The sequence below is a fragment of the Colossoma macropomum genome, unplaced genomic scaffold (genome assembly GCF_904425465.1).
Source record: "Colossoma macropomum unplaced genomic scaffold, Colossoma_macropomum, whole genome shotgun sequence".
NCBI classification, from domain to species: domain Eukaryota; kingdom Metazoa; phylum Chordata; class Actinopteri; order Characiformes; family Serrasalmidae; genus Colossoma; species Colossoma macropomum.
Window position 1 is genome coordinate 32,494,588 of NW_023494807.1, and position 15,078 is coordinate 32,509,665.

Sequence of the window (15,078 nt, forward strand, 5' to 3'; positions counted from 1 at the left end):
TTTTAGTGATTTTGTAAGTCTAGTTATCTCCTGATATTGGCAGATAATTTTAGTTTCAACCTTATTTCTTACAAAAAGCAAACTAATATGCTAATATAGTAATTTCACTCAATATTATCAATTAAAACGAGTACAAAATGTCTAGAAATAAGTTAAATAATCTTATAATAAGATGAAAACGGTCTCAGCATAAGAAATATTTGATATATTGACTACATTTAAGATTATTTCACTTGCCAACGTACCATTTTTACAGTGTTGCTAAATACAGTTTATAAATAGCTCATTTTAGCAAGAATGTGTGTTGTTGGATGTCAGTGTAAATACACTCTTAAATAGAATGGTTCTTCAATGGGTTCCTTAGTAAAGAAAACCGTTTATGTAGAACTGTGGACACTCAAAGAACCATTTGCAGGATTAAATGGTTCTTTGCGTGGTGAAATGGTTCTTCAGATTGATAAAGAAGTGATGTATATGGTTCTGGGTAGAACCTATTTGAAAATGGTTCTGTGTAGCAACAATAAAAGTTCTTCTTTAATTACAATGTGAAATTTGTAACAATAGCAGAACCCTTTTTGGTGCTTTGCATGTTTAAAGGGTTCTTTGCATTGTGAAAGTTTCTTTGGATTGATGGAAAATGTGCATGCATCGTGAAAAGGGTTCTATGTAGCACCCAAAACCATCTATATGGAACCAACTACAGCACATACTCAATCAGTCTAAAGAACCCTTTCATGATGCAAAGAACCCTTTAATGATGCAAAGGGTTCTTTGAGTGTTCATGGTTCTATACAGAACTGTTTTCTTTACTAAAAGAACCCTTATAGAACCATCGTTTTTAAGTGTGTGGACAGAAAAGAAATGAGGGCTCTGTTAACTACAGTCTGGAGTCTGTATACAGTTTTATAGTCTATAATGCGTCACATGAACATTAAACTCAAGAGGTTTGCTTGTAGAACCGAGATTGTGAGAGTTAGTGACTTAAATAAGAAAAGAACCCGTGATTTCAGCTAAAGGAGGGAGATATTCGCAGTGCGTTCAGTGGACGCTGCAGTACAGCAGCCGTTCTGTAACTGCCCTCTGTCCTCCTCTGTGCAGGTCGATGGGAACAGCTCCACCTTGAGCATGAGCGTTCACTTCAAGTTGCTGAAGCGCCTGGTGGAGGAGCCGAGCTTCAGCGAGATCCTGATCCCGCTGCAGTCCGTCCTCATCCCCACCCTGCCCTCCACCGGGGGGGCCAACCCAAACCACGACGCCTTCCCCGGGCACTGGGTCTACCTCTCCGGCTTCGACGACAACGTCAGTCCACATGACTCTCACTCACTTTCCCGTGAAAGTCTGGGCTCTCCTCACCCTCGTTCGCAAATTTCCAAGCAATGTTTGGGTTGATTTTTCAATTTTTATTTAACCCTATAGGCACAAAACAAAAAGCACGGTGTTCATAAATCTGTTGCCGGTGGAGTTACGTCACACACGCATCCACGTTTGCAGGAGTAGCATTGTTTTATCAAGTTCAGCGTGCAGAACCTGTGTTTTCCGTGAGCTGCTTTGTTGCCTATCACTGTATGAAAGATGCTTGAGGCTTTTATTCCTGGATGCACCAGAATTGTTTTTCTGAGTGAATGTCTGAGCTCAGTCAGCGCGCAGATCAGATCAGGTAGAGCTTATTATTCATCTGTTTAATCAGAGTAACAATAAATATTCCTTTTTTTTCAATATGATAGTTTGTGACATACACTGTACGATTCTGGAGAACAATTATTGATTTGAACTCAACAGCAAAACAAACACACTCCTCCCTTTAGTGCTCCTTCAGAAACTCCACCCGCCAAAGTCATGCGCTCGCATTGCTGAGGCAAACAACGCTTTTTCAGATCTTTATGACCATAAAACCCTTTGCAAACATTGTATAGACAAATACTACAACATAACGTTAGCGCAAACAATGACACAGTAAGTAATGTAGCGAATGTTAGCTCTGCTGTGTGTTAGCGAAATGTCACTAAGGTTGCTGCCACAAACATTTACACAAACAGTGCTGACCTGTTGGTTCGGTGAAACAGCAACAATAAGTTAGAGTTGCCTAGATGTCAAGCAGGAACAGAGCAGCCTCCTCATCCCTTTTCATGCATTTCAACTCTCAATGTTGCTGAAATCGGCTTCTTATTTGCCAGCATCTTGTTTGAATATTTGTGTTCCACCTTAAAAGGTGCAGCAGTTAAGACTACATTCAGGTGCCTCAACTTCTTGTTCGAATTTTCCTGTTCCACCTTAAAAGGTGGGAGGGTACAACGATACGTGGGGAGGGCTGACGTTTTCACAGGGTGAGACTAACATGCACTCACGGCCGGACCAGCTTTGAAAACAAACCAGAGGAGCTCATATTACACACACATAGAGGGGGCGTGGCTTAATTTGCTTCTCATCACTTTGTTATTCCACTGTGTCTTTACATAGAAATAGTTATTTGCTGCTATATTAATACTTAAAATGTCATAAATAAAACCTTTAATTTGTTCTTTGTTAGATCACATTCTTTACACATCAAAACAAACAAAACAGCAAAAATAGAACTTTTTGTGTCGGCCTGTAAGGATTAAATAGATACAGCCCTGTTTTTGTAGAGGAAGAGGAGCTTGTAGCGTTGTGGCCGTTTCACGAGGCCATAAAGTAACATTTCAGCCAAAAATCAGACGCAAACCCCCCCAAATGTGGCTGATCAGCCAAGACATGTTTGGTGTCTGAAGTTTGCTTTTTCAGTTTTAGCACTGGAGCTATGTGGCTAATGTAGCTAACAGGTAATGGAAGCCAATAAGCCCAGTGCTAACAGCGTGCCTAAGCTGGACCGGGCTAAAGTACGTTACATACACTCAAAAAGATGGTTCTTCAAAGGGTTCTTTGCATGGTTAAAGCGTTCTTCAGATCGATGGAGAATGTGTTTTATATGGTTCTGTATAGAACCTTTGTGAAAAGGGTTCCTTATAGCACCAAAAAGAATTCTTCTATTGTCACGATGTCAAGCTTGTCACAACTTTTTGGTGCTATTTTTTCAAAAAGGTTCTATATATAACCATCTGCAGCACGTTCTCCATCAATCTGTAGAACCATTTCACCATGTAATGAACAATTTATTCATGCAGAGGGTTCTTTGAGTGTTCAGGGTTCTATATAGAACCATTTTCTTTATTAGAGAACCGAGTGTGGCTAAAAGCAGTAGCAACCATCTGGAAGCTTTGTTTTTTCCAGCGCTTGTAAATGTCCCCAATCTTTCTCATGGTCTGATGTGCTGACTTTCCTCTCGAAGGTGGAGATCCTGGCGTCCCTCCAGAAACCCAAGAAGATCTCTCTGAAGGGTTCGGATGGAAAGTTCTACACCATGATGTGTAAACCCAAAGACGACCTGAGGAAGGACTGCAGGCTGATGGAGTTTAACTGCCTCATTAATAAGGTACGTTCACCTGCACTTTCAGCTGTGTCTGAACTGACCCTGGTCACTGCTGGGGACGATTTTTATGGTCCTATACAATGGAACCCCACCACTGTCCTTCTGAGTTCAAAGTCTTCTTTCAAAGACCATTGAGAAATAATAGGGAGAGGAACCGAAGTAGGCAAAATAGTTTGATTAGTCAATCAACTAATAATAGTCAGTAAAATAAAAATGATTATTAGTTTCATAACAGTTCTGTTGTATATTTATTAATCACGTTAGTTTGTGTAGCTAATTATGGTTATATTTGTCATATTTGCTCTAATTTGACTGAAAAGAAAGACTTTTTTTTTTTATAAGAATTATAACATTATAAGAATGTTTTTATTACTTTTAATAATTCAGTAACATTATTTTGAGTAACCAGTGAGAGCAACAGTGTCTGTATGTTTCAACCAATAAGTGTAAATATTATATACATGAAATAGTCAGTTAGTGTATATATGATATATATCACATATACAGTCACTGAGTGTATGTCACATACGTCATATATAGTCAGTAAATGTGTATATCATATATACAGTGTATATATCTTATATATCATATACACAGTCAATAAGTATATATCATCTACATCATATACACAGTCAAAGAGTGTGTATATATCATATATACAGTCAGTGAGTGTATATATCATATACATCATATATACAGTTAATGAGTGTATATATCATATATTGCTCCACTGAGTTGCTGCTTTTGTTAGTTTGCTGCTTGTTGATTTATCCATAGCTCTCCTGTGAGCGTCTGTCCAGCGTCTGCTGAAGGTGATGAAGTTTTCGCTTGAAAAGATGTTTAAAAGCTGTATTTGAGTGAGAGCTACAATCACGGCTTCTGCCATAACATCTTCACCCTGCACTCATGCAGATGGGTCAAAAGGTGGAACTAGGAAAATGGGTTAACAGCGTTTAAAAAAAAAAATTGAGTGGTGTTAACCATTTAGGGCAGCTGAGCCTGTCGCAACATCAATAATCGCATTGATTGCAACTGTTTCAGCTGACAGCTTCATTTTTCACTGTCGTTAGATTTCACAGTCGTATTATTCTGCAACAGTTAAATAAATAAAGCAATAAATTAATAAACTGGGCCGTGAACGCAGCGTTTAATATGATTTATTGTTCGCAGTTCCTTCACCAAATTATAGTTCCTTAACGAGCAGCTTGTTGCTGCGTCAGAGTAACGAGCTCCGCCCACTCGCTGCACAGCCGGCAGTTCGTTCTCCAGCTCCTCACACTAAATTCCCAAACTGTCATCACCACTGAGCAGCTTTTCAGTCGGCAGCTGTGACAGAAGAACAGCTAAACAACCTGGAATCAGCCAGAAATGAACCCAACACCATTCGCCAAACTAAACGGGCTGTAAGATGCTTTACAGACTGGCTGGAACAAAACAACATTAATACTGATCTGGCAAAAACTGACAAAACTGAGCTGAACTTGATATTGCGGCAGTTTTATGGCTCAGTCTGATTTGGTCAGACTCTGAAGATCAGACTACACGTTTGGCGAATGGTATTGGGTTTATTTCTGGCTGATTCCAGGTTGTTCAGCTGTTCTTCTGTCACAGCTGCCGACTGAAAAGCTGCTCAGTGGTGATGACAGTTTGGGAATTTAGTGTCGTCTCATCTTCAGATTCTGACCAAATCGGCTGTCGGTCAAATGTGACCTTAAAAGTGTCCATTTTCTGTTTGTGGCAAAGTAAGAAGTAAAAACGTTCAAACGGCTGGAGCGTCTCCTACAGCTGTCAAAGTCGTTGCTTAGCAACAGCGTCTCAGCGGAGTGATACAGTGTTTGTGAAAAACCTGTGATGTTATGGTGAAATAACAGCACAGTTAGAACGCCTCTCAACCAATCAGCTTGCGTGGCCGGAACTAACTGTTGAATAAATATGTATATCTTACTGTTTTTAACTGTTTAAACTGATAGATTTTGAGCAGGACAGAGTTTAAGGTAACCTTTATCTTTCCACAGGTATAATTTTTAACCCTCTGTGTTTTAATTGCAGTGTCTGAGGAAGGACGCCGAGTCCAGACGACGGGACCTGCACATTCGGACGTATGCGGTCATTCCTCTAAATGAGGAATGTGGCATCATCGAGTGGGTGAACAACACGGCCGGCCTCCGGCACATCCTCACCAAACTCTACAAAGAGAAAGGTCTGCTCTTCTGCTCCTGTTCCACACTTTGTGAAGGGATAGTTCTGCACTTTTTTCTTCTGTAATGTAATTTATGATGTTTTCGGTAATAAATCTCCTGATCTCAGGGATCTATCTGACTGGAAAGGAGCTGAGGAAGATGATTTTGCCCAAAACAGCCTCCCCCAAGGAGAAGCTGAAGCTTCACAAAGACGTGCTGTGCGCCAGACATCCTCCTGTGTTTCACGAGTGGTTCCTCAGGACGTTCCCTGACCCCACATCCTGGTAGTATCACTCGACTTTCCACAAAGTTCCTATTTGGAGCTTTTTAATCGGAATGTACTAAAATTGGATTGTATACAGGAAGTGTAGGGGGTGATATGGCCTCTACTGTTTCATTTAAAAAGCCTCTATAATGTTCATATGATCCACACAGTCACTCTGACAGACTGTAATACACTACAGGAAGTGTAGGGGGTGATATGGCCTCTACTGTTTCATTTAAAAAGCCTCTATAATGTTCATATGATCCACACAGTCACTCTGACAGACTGTAATACACTACAGGAAGTGTAGGGGGCGATATGGCTTCTACTGTTTCATTTAAAAAGTGCTCTATAATGTTCATATGATCCACACAGTCACTCTGACAGACTGTAATACACTACAGGAAGTGTAGGGGGCGATATGGCTTCCACTGTTTCATTTAAAAAGTGCTCTATAGTGTTCATATCATGTTTCTGCCGCAGGTACAACAGCAGGTCATCTTACTGCCGCTCCACTGCCGTCATGTCCATGGTGGGTTACATACTGGGACTGGGCGATCGACATGGAGAAAACATTCTGTTCGACTCCCTCACCGGAGAGTGCGTCCATGTGGACTTTAACTGCCTCTTCAACAAGGTCAGATTAGCCAAATAACGGAAATGAACATTAAATGGATAAAAAAAAAAACATTTATCCTCCTCGATCAGCCGAGTCGTGTTTGGTGTCTGAAGTTTGCCTCTTTAGTTTTAGCACTGGAGCTACAAGGCTAATGTAGCTAACAGGTAATAGAAGCTTATACCCCACCAGTTAGCATAGTGGCCTCAAACTGTGTTGGTCAGTATCTCTTATTGCCTTGATTATGTGGTTTCTGACTCTGTATGACTCACTGTTATCTGTAAACATGGACTAAAGTACAGACAGCATTCAGACTGCTATTGTACATTAGCCTCGTCGCTCTGGTGCTGAAGAAGCAAACTTCACAAACCAAACATGTCTCGGCTGATTGACTATGTTTGAAGTAAGAGAAGGAAACTGTAGTTTCACCCAAACTATAACTTTAACCTTAAGACAGTATCTCTGTTTATCAGTTCTCAGTAACTAATAGAGCCAGAGACTTCAAATGATAGCTGATCTGAGGCCTGGGATTAGCATATTTAAGATCGAGTCAGATGTGTGGGGACAGTGTTTACGTACTCCTAATAATCTGATAACTGCAGAAAATCAGACTGTGTCAGTAACTGGTTCAGTGTGTTCATGCTCTTGAGTAATCAGATAATGGGGGAATCTCTGGGTCTATATGAGTCAGACAGTAATCAGATTTCTGCTTTACAACCAGCCAATAACCTCACAGAAGAAGACGCGACGTAAATGTAATATAAAGTTTATATTATATCAATAATCAAACTTTATGCTGCAGCTTTTTTTTTAAACATCGCACCACTTTACCTGAAACTATGAACAAACATCGTCTAGAAGATGAAGAATATTTGAATTCTTCATTTCGTTAATCTTGTATTTGGTTTCAGTGTTGCTCCAAAAGTGTTTTGCTGCGTCTCGCGGCGACGCTGCTCGCTTATTTACGGTACCGCCGTCTGTTTTCACACATGTGCAGACTGAGAATCTGAAAGAAATCAGAGTAAGAGTTTACGGCACTGAGAAATCTGATTATGATCGGATTATTGAGTGCATGTAAACACACCTAGTATCCAGAACAATTTCCCTACTTTTCTGTGTCCATTTGGTCTATGCTTATAGGTAACAGTGAGTCTTACAGTGTCAGAAACCACATAATCAAGTCTACATTTTCATTTTATTAATTTATTTATTTTTATTTTTTTAAAACTGTCAGCTTATGTTTTGTATTAGAGTGAAATGGTGTAAATATTAATCAAATGAATATTAATGTGTTTATGAACTGTGTCGTGTGTTTTAGGGGGAAACGTTCGATGTTCCGGAGGTCGTTCCCTTCCGGCTGACGCAGAACATGGTGGACGCGATGGGGCCGATGGGAACGGAGGGTCTGTTCAGACAGGCCTGCGAGGTCACTCTGAGACTGATGAGGGACCAGATAGAACCGCTGATGAGGTTTACGCTCTATATGTACACACTTAAAGGGTTCTTCAGTACATAAAATGGTTCTATATAGAACAATCAACACTCAAAACTCCTTTGCATGATTAAAGGGTTCTTTTTGTGGTGAAACGGTTCTTCAGATTGAAGGAGAATGTGTTGTATGTGGTTCTATATAGCACCTCTTTGAAAAGGGTTCTATATAGCACCAAAAAGGGTTCTGCTTTTTTAACGATGTGAAGTCAGAGACAATAAAATTACTATATAGAAATATATGGTACGATGTAGAACCATATACAACACATTCTCCATCAGTCTGAAGAATCATTTCACCACAGAAAGGACCCCTTAATCATGAAAAGGGTTCTTTGAGTGTTTGTGGTTCTATATAGAACCGTTTTCTTCACTAAAGAACCTTTGATAAGCCATTGTTTTTAAGAGTGTACTACACAGAAGCAACACAACACAGCTGAATTGTGCTTTTGATCATATTTGTGTTCTTGGTATTTTTTTAATGCTTTTTTCAGTTAAATTTAAAATATACTGTTCTTTTTTTTAATCTTAGTGTGCTGAAGACGTTCCTGCATGACCCTCTGGTGGAGTGGAGTAAGCCGGTGAAGGGCTCGTCGAAAACACAAGCCAATGAATCCGGCGAGATCGTAAACGAGAAGGTATTTTGTCTGTCATTACATCCAACCACAGTGCTGAAGCTCATCTGCGTTGCTGTGCGGCCACAATTCATAAACTTACCTCTGTTATTAACGTTGTTATCAACTTTATATTAACACTGGCCATTTTATTAGAAACTGTATAGGTGCACTCTCTGTAGGAATGATCCACCCAAACAACACCTGGTCAGCAGTGGTTCTTTGGTGGTCCTTTCCCATTAAAGAAGCAGGGGGTGGGGGGGCTGATAAACTGCAGTAACAGTCTGTAACTGCAGCACTACACAGTGCGTCTATATACTGTTCCTGATAAAATGGCCAGTTAGTGTAGATACAAGGAAGGTGGACATAATCTGACAGATCATTGGACATTTGTATATCTCTGCTGCCAGAAAAAAACCTCGTATCTTCATTTTTCAGTTTTTGACATAATTTGAAAATACCTGTTCTTTACATTGTGTGTCAATTTCATGATGAACGAACCAAAAGAAACGACCCAAGATGAGTCTGATTACATTGACTTACATTAAAAGTAGAGTATGTTTTTTCGTTTTTACCATTTTGGAGATACAAGGTTTTGTTCCGACATCAGTGATATATTTGGTTCTAACGTCTAACATGATTTATGTCCAGTGTTTTAGATTTTAATTGAACAGTTTGGCAAAAAATACAATTTACCCAGTTCTCCACTTACCCCAGATGCAGCCAATCAGCTGAGACGTTTGGTGTCCAAATTTTGCTTCTTTAGTTTAGCACTGGAGCGATGAGGCTAACATTGGCAATACTAGAAGTCAATAGTCACCCAAATCTTTTCTGCAAACACATCCCCAACATTTCTCTGAAACTTTTTTTGAAAAGGGATCTATAAAGAACCATTTTCTTTACTAAAGAACCTTTGAAGGACCATCACTTTTAAGTGTGTACAGAACATGCAGGCATACGGACACTAGATTTCTAATATACATGTACACCGATCAGGCAAAACATTCTGACCGCCTCCTTGTTTCTACGCTCATTGTCCATTTTATCAGCTCCACTTACTATATAGGTGCACTTTGTAGTTCTACAGTTACAGACTGTAGTCCATCTGTTTCTCTGATACTTTGTTAGCCCCCTTTTACCCTGTTCTTCAGTGGTCAGGACCCCCATGGACCCTCACAGAGCAGGTACTATTTGGGTGGTGGATCATTCTCAGCAGTAACACTGACGTGGTGGTGGTGGTGTGTTAGTGTGTGTTGCGCTGGTCTGAGTGGATCAGACACAGCAGCGCTGCTGGAGTTTTTAAACCCCTCAGTGTCACTGCTGGACTGAGAATAGTCCACCAACCAAAAATATCCAGCTAACAGCGTCCTGTGGGCAGCGTCCTGTGACCACTGATGAAGGACTAGAGGATGACCAACACAAACTGTGCAGCAGCAGATGAGCTATCGTCTCTGACTTTACATCTACAAGGTGGACTGACAAAGTAGGAGTGTCTAATAGAGTGGACAGTGAGTGGACATAGTGTTTAAAAACTCCAGCAGCACTGCTGTGTCTGATCCACTCACACCAGCACAACACACACTAACACACCACCACCACGTCAGTGTTACTGCAGTGCTGAGAATGACCCACCACCCAAATAGTACCTGCTCTGTGAGGGTCCATGGGGGTCCTGACCACTGAAGAACAGGGTAAAAGGGGGCTAACAAAGTATCAGAGAAACAGATGGACTACAGTCTGTAACTGTAGAACTACAAAGTGCACCTATATAGTAAGTGGAGTTGATAAAATGGACAATGAGCGTAGAAACAAGGAGGTGGTCATAATATTATGCCTGATCGGTCCAGCTTGCCGTCTGCTGCCAACATGTAAACACAGCATAACAGTTACATAGATGTAGAAACATCAGCAACCACACAGGTAATCTGTAGCGTCCATTCTGCACAGTGAAGTGTTTTTTTATTTTTTTTTATTTTAATAGCTCACAGTGCTGTAAACCACATCGACAGCTCTGCACCACCCTAATAAATATCTGGATGATTGAGTAATAATGATTTAATAACAGGTGATTTAATAATGACCTGGTGGAGAGAAGTTTCGGGGATGTGTTTACAAAAAAGATTTGGGTGACTGTTGACTTCTAGTGTTAGCAGTGTTACCCTCATAGCTCCAGCGCACAACTAAAAAAATTTAATTTGAACCCCAAACGTGTCTTGGCTGTTTGTCCATTCAGTGTAAGTGGAAAATTATGCGCACCTGATTTTTATCAGACTGCTCCTTTAAGACGGCGCATGTGTTTGAACAGCGTTAGTAAAAGGCTTTGCTCTTTTGGTTCCTCAGGCTAAGACTCACGTTCAGGACATTGAGCAGCGTCTGCAGGGGGTCATAAAGAACAGGAATAAAGTGAGGGGTCTTCCTCTGTCCATCGAGGGACACGTCCACTACCTCATTCAGGAGGCCACAGACGATAACCTGCTGTGTCAGATGTATCTCGGCTGGGGCCCTTACCTGTGACCAACACGACCGCACTTACAGATTTCTGACCAGAGCACATGATCTGTGCGTTCAACTGTGAAGTTTTGTTTATTTTTTGGATTTTCTAGCTGCCTTAATCTGTATATTTTTCCTTATTAAATAAATAAATATTTATTGTTAGATTGGAAGTGAAATCTGGTAAATTACATTATATAAATTACAATTAAAGGGAAACTCCACCAGTTTTTTTCTACATTTCCGCGTAATTAAACGGCTAAGATGTAAACAGAGTCGTTTAGAGTGGTTTGATTTGAAACACTCAGTTCTTGAGAAACGTACTGAGTCAGAACTGTTCACAGTGGTGGTGATAGGAACCAGACCTCCACCTCTAAAAGCTCCCTCACAGAAAGTTACTACATGAAATGGTTATGAATTCACTGCCTGATGACTGAGACACTGTTTTATGATAGTTTAGAGAACTTAAACTCCATTCATGGTGGAGGGATACATGCAGGGTGCTGTGAGGCAAAATAGTCCCCAAAGGAAACTTATTATTTCAGATTTTCCACTATTTTCCATCATCAACATTCCATATAAACTCAGAAGACTCGTGTAGGTTCACTGGTGGTTCTGGATAGTAAATAAAATGTCTATATTTGTGTTGTAGTCATGGCGACCCCTGGTTCCTATCACCACCACTGTAAAGACATCTGAACCATTTCACACCAAACCACTCTGAATCACTCTGTTTACATCCCAGTGTTGGAGTTATGCAAAACTTTTGAAAAATCGGTGGAATTCCCCTTTAAGGTCATAACACTTGAAATAATACTTTGTTTAAAGCATAATCTGCTTTGAAAGTGCCTGTTGTTCAGTTTATTTACTTTTTCGTCTTGTAATATAATCGTTTTGACTCTCTTTGAGGAAGAAAAAGACAGAAGTTGGTTCTTTTCAAAGGGATTTACTGACAGAAAAACGTGAAACTGTTCTGATTTTTTCCTGCTGCTGTTTCGCTGCTGTAGCCAGGCTCTGTTGTATCAGTGCTGTATTTGCTGAAGTTGCCACACTTTTGTATTAAAAGCCTTTCAGACACATTTAGTGTGTTTGTTTAGACCTTATTCAGCCATTCTAATAAAACCTGACTTGTTTAAATGAAATGTGATGACTTAAAAAAGACATGTAGGGAACCTCGGTCACTGCTGTGTCCACTCATCTCAGACTTTTACTTACCAAAAATAAATATTTTTGTAAGAACTAAAATATTAGAAGTGGGTTCCTTTTATCCAGGGTGGTCAGGGAGTTTATTTAGTGCATTTTGTGATTATTTTTGAGGTGTTTTTTGAGGTATTTCCGTAAAAATCCAGAAACTGGGTTCACTAACTGTGCTTATGCGACAACAGTGGCATATTTTTGCTTTTGGTTATCAGAAAATATATATATTGCATTTAACAGAGTCCAATATCATGAGTAGGTTATTTTTAGATATGCTGAGAGGTCACCGGGTTCCTTTGATCTATTTTTGTGCTCGTCATTTACAGTGTTTATGGAAGCCCGTTTCTGAAAAGTGTATAGTATTTATATTTTATTTTAATCTCTTAAAAGAAAGAAAGTTTCTCATAATTATGACTAAACATCTCATAATAATTACTGAGAAAGTTAAAAAATTACTGAGAAAAATTGTGACTGTCATGTTGATGTGGTCATTATGAAATACTAAGTCATAGTTATGAAATGCAAAGTCATAGTTATGAGATATTAAGTAATAATTTTGATTTTATATTTATAAGAAAGTAAGTCGTGATTATCAGATACCAAACCATACTTTTGACATATTGTCATTATATTTGTCATTATTATGAGATAATAAGTCATAATTATGAGATGCTAATTCATGATTATGTGATATGTCCTTATGGTTTAACAGCTGACCAGTGGCTGATTCTGAATGGGTTTTAATGGTTTCCTAATGGGATCTAAAAGTGTTCTACAGGAAACTAGTGGTCTCTATTGGACACCATTAAGAAAATTCCCATTAGAGAGCAAAAAAGAGTTTTAATCCCAATGGTTTCTTTTTTTAGCAGGGAAGTCTTTATTATGAGATATTAAGTCATTATAATGAGATACTAAGTCATAATTATGGAAAACTCTGATTATGTTAGCCTGGTTGTGCATCCCCAGAAGCTGAGGTTCTGCAACACTAACGGTGAACAGAAGGGGGCGCTTTTTCCCGCATTAATCTTCCACCCCGCTCATCTGTGCTCAGCCACATGAAGCTGCTGCTGCTTTTACACAACCTGACCAGCAGCAGATGCGGTGATGGATCCTCGCTGCTTCTGCACGGATTCTGGTTTGTGTGGCTGGAATGATGATGGATTTAGTGTTGGACGGCACTGACAGTCCACAGCTTCCCACTGAGGACACGCGTGGAATCCGGACGGAGCTGAAAATATGAACCTCAACCTCGAGCGTTTCTGCATTTGTGTCTTTTCTTCTGATTTTTTTATCCCTGCAAAGCTGCATGGAGACGGTTTCTGCTCTCCACCATCGCCCTGATCATCACCGGGTAGGTTATGAGCTGATTATGAAGACAGCAGGCTGAGTGTTGAGCCACTGCAATGAGGCTGAAGTTGTCCTCCTATTTGAATTTTCCGCTCCACCTTAAATGCTGCAGCGGTTACATGCTGCACCTTTTAAGGTGGAGCGGAAAATTCGAATAAGCAGCTGCAGCAGCTTCGTTCTCCTGCAGTTATTTTGGCATAATTAGGCATGTTTTATTCATTACTGTATCAGTGACTGTGTGATGGAGTGGACATGATGGCTCACACGGAGACATGCTTTCTGTTTTAATGATGAGCTGCTGAGCTTATAACCCTGTTATAACCTATTGGTTTGGCTTTCTAAAGGAAATTGGCTGAATGATTTCCAGAGACCACTAGTTTCCTGTAGAACACCTTTAGATCCCATTAGGAAACCATCAAATGCATTTAGAATCAGTCATTGGTCACCTGTTAACCCATTAGGATCCTTTACGATGAGATATCAACCCATTAAAAAAGCCAAAACCATCAGGAACCAACAGAAACCCTTAGTGGTGTCTGTGTTTTGTTTTGTTTTTTATTTTTTAGCATTGAATGCATTTCTAAATTTCAGTTTTTTGTCATGATTATAATTTTTCTTAATTCAGATTACGTAGTGTGCCTCATAGACTGTGTAAAGGGAGGTAAAATATTTGATTTTGAATCTGGTATTTGATACTGTAATTAAGACTAAATACAGCTATTCAAATAAAAAATGCATATTTGAGCAGAGACCCTTCATTTATTTCATTTTCAGCCTTTAAATACAAGTTTTTCATTTTTCAGCATCAGAAAAAGCAGAAATCACAAAGAAGCCTCAACAGCTAAATACAGGGTGATTCAAAAAGATTCGTCTGATTTCAAAATGATTTATTTCACCTGTAAATCATTACAGATCAATGCAGTAAACTGTAAATGGTTTAAATGAGCATAAAGTTTATTATGTAATTGTACAAGGTCTCAGTATGAACCTCCTCCAGCTGTACAGACAACATCAACACCATAGTCAAACTCATCCATACTGGATTGAGCGTGTCGGGTGTCGCTGCACTCGCGGCTCTTTCAGTGCGATTTCGGAGATCATCCAGTGTTGTGGAACCAACGACGAACGCTGAGCTGTTGGAGCTTCACTGCCCACGAAAATCACATTGCACAGTTATGACGGATTCACTCTTATTGAAGTGGAGAACGCAGAACGCTTTCTGCTCAGGGGTCTCATCTCCTCTCAGACTGAAGGGAGCCATCTTCCACTGACAGTCAGACACTCTATGACGCACACTTTCAATTGGATTGTGATTGGTTCCTAGGAGCCTCACGGTGGTAAAAATATGGCGCTTTGAAATCAGATGAATCTTTTTGAATCACCGTGTATATCAGCTGTGTGAGTGTTTAATGAGTCACTCTCTACCTTTATTCCAG

At 39.9% G+C, this 15,078-nt stretch overlaps 1 protein-coding gene across 1 annotated transcript in view; it reads left to right on the top strand.

Annotated features, from left to right (window-relative positions):
• The window catches only part of atr (ATR serine/threonine kinase), a 59,637-nt gene extending 48,268 nt beyond the window's left edge, over positions 1 to 11,369 (top strand). Inside the window, 8 exon segments of the mRNA XM_036556301.1 lie at positions 1,099 to 1,299; positions 3,305 to 3,448; positions 5,495 to 5,645; positions 5,753 to 5,909; positions 6,374 to 6,527; positions 7,825 to 7,976; positions 8,527 to 8,632; positions 10,949 to 11,369. Coding sequence (XP_036412194.1) covers positions 1,099 to 1,299; positions 3,305 to 3,448; positions 5,495 to 5,645; positions 5,753 to 5,909; positions 6,374 to 6,527; positions 7,825 to 7,976; positions 8,527 to 8,632; positions 10,949 to 11,122 — 1,239 coding nt within the window. The 3' untranslated portion in view covers positions 11,123 to 11,369.
• Positions 11,370 to 15,078: the final 3,709 nt, after the last annotated feature.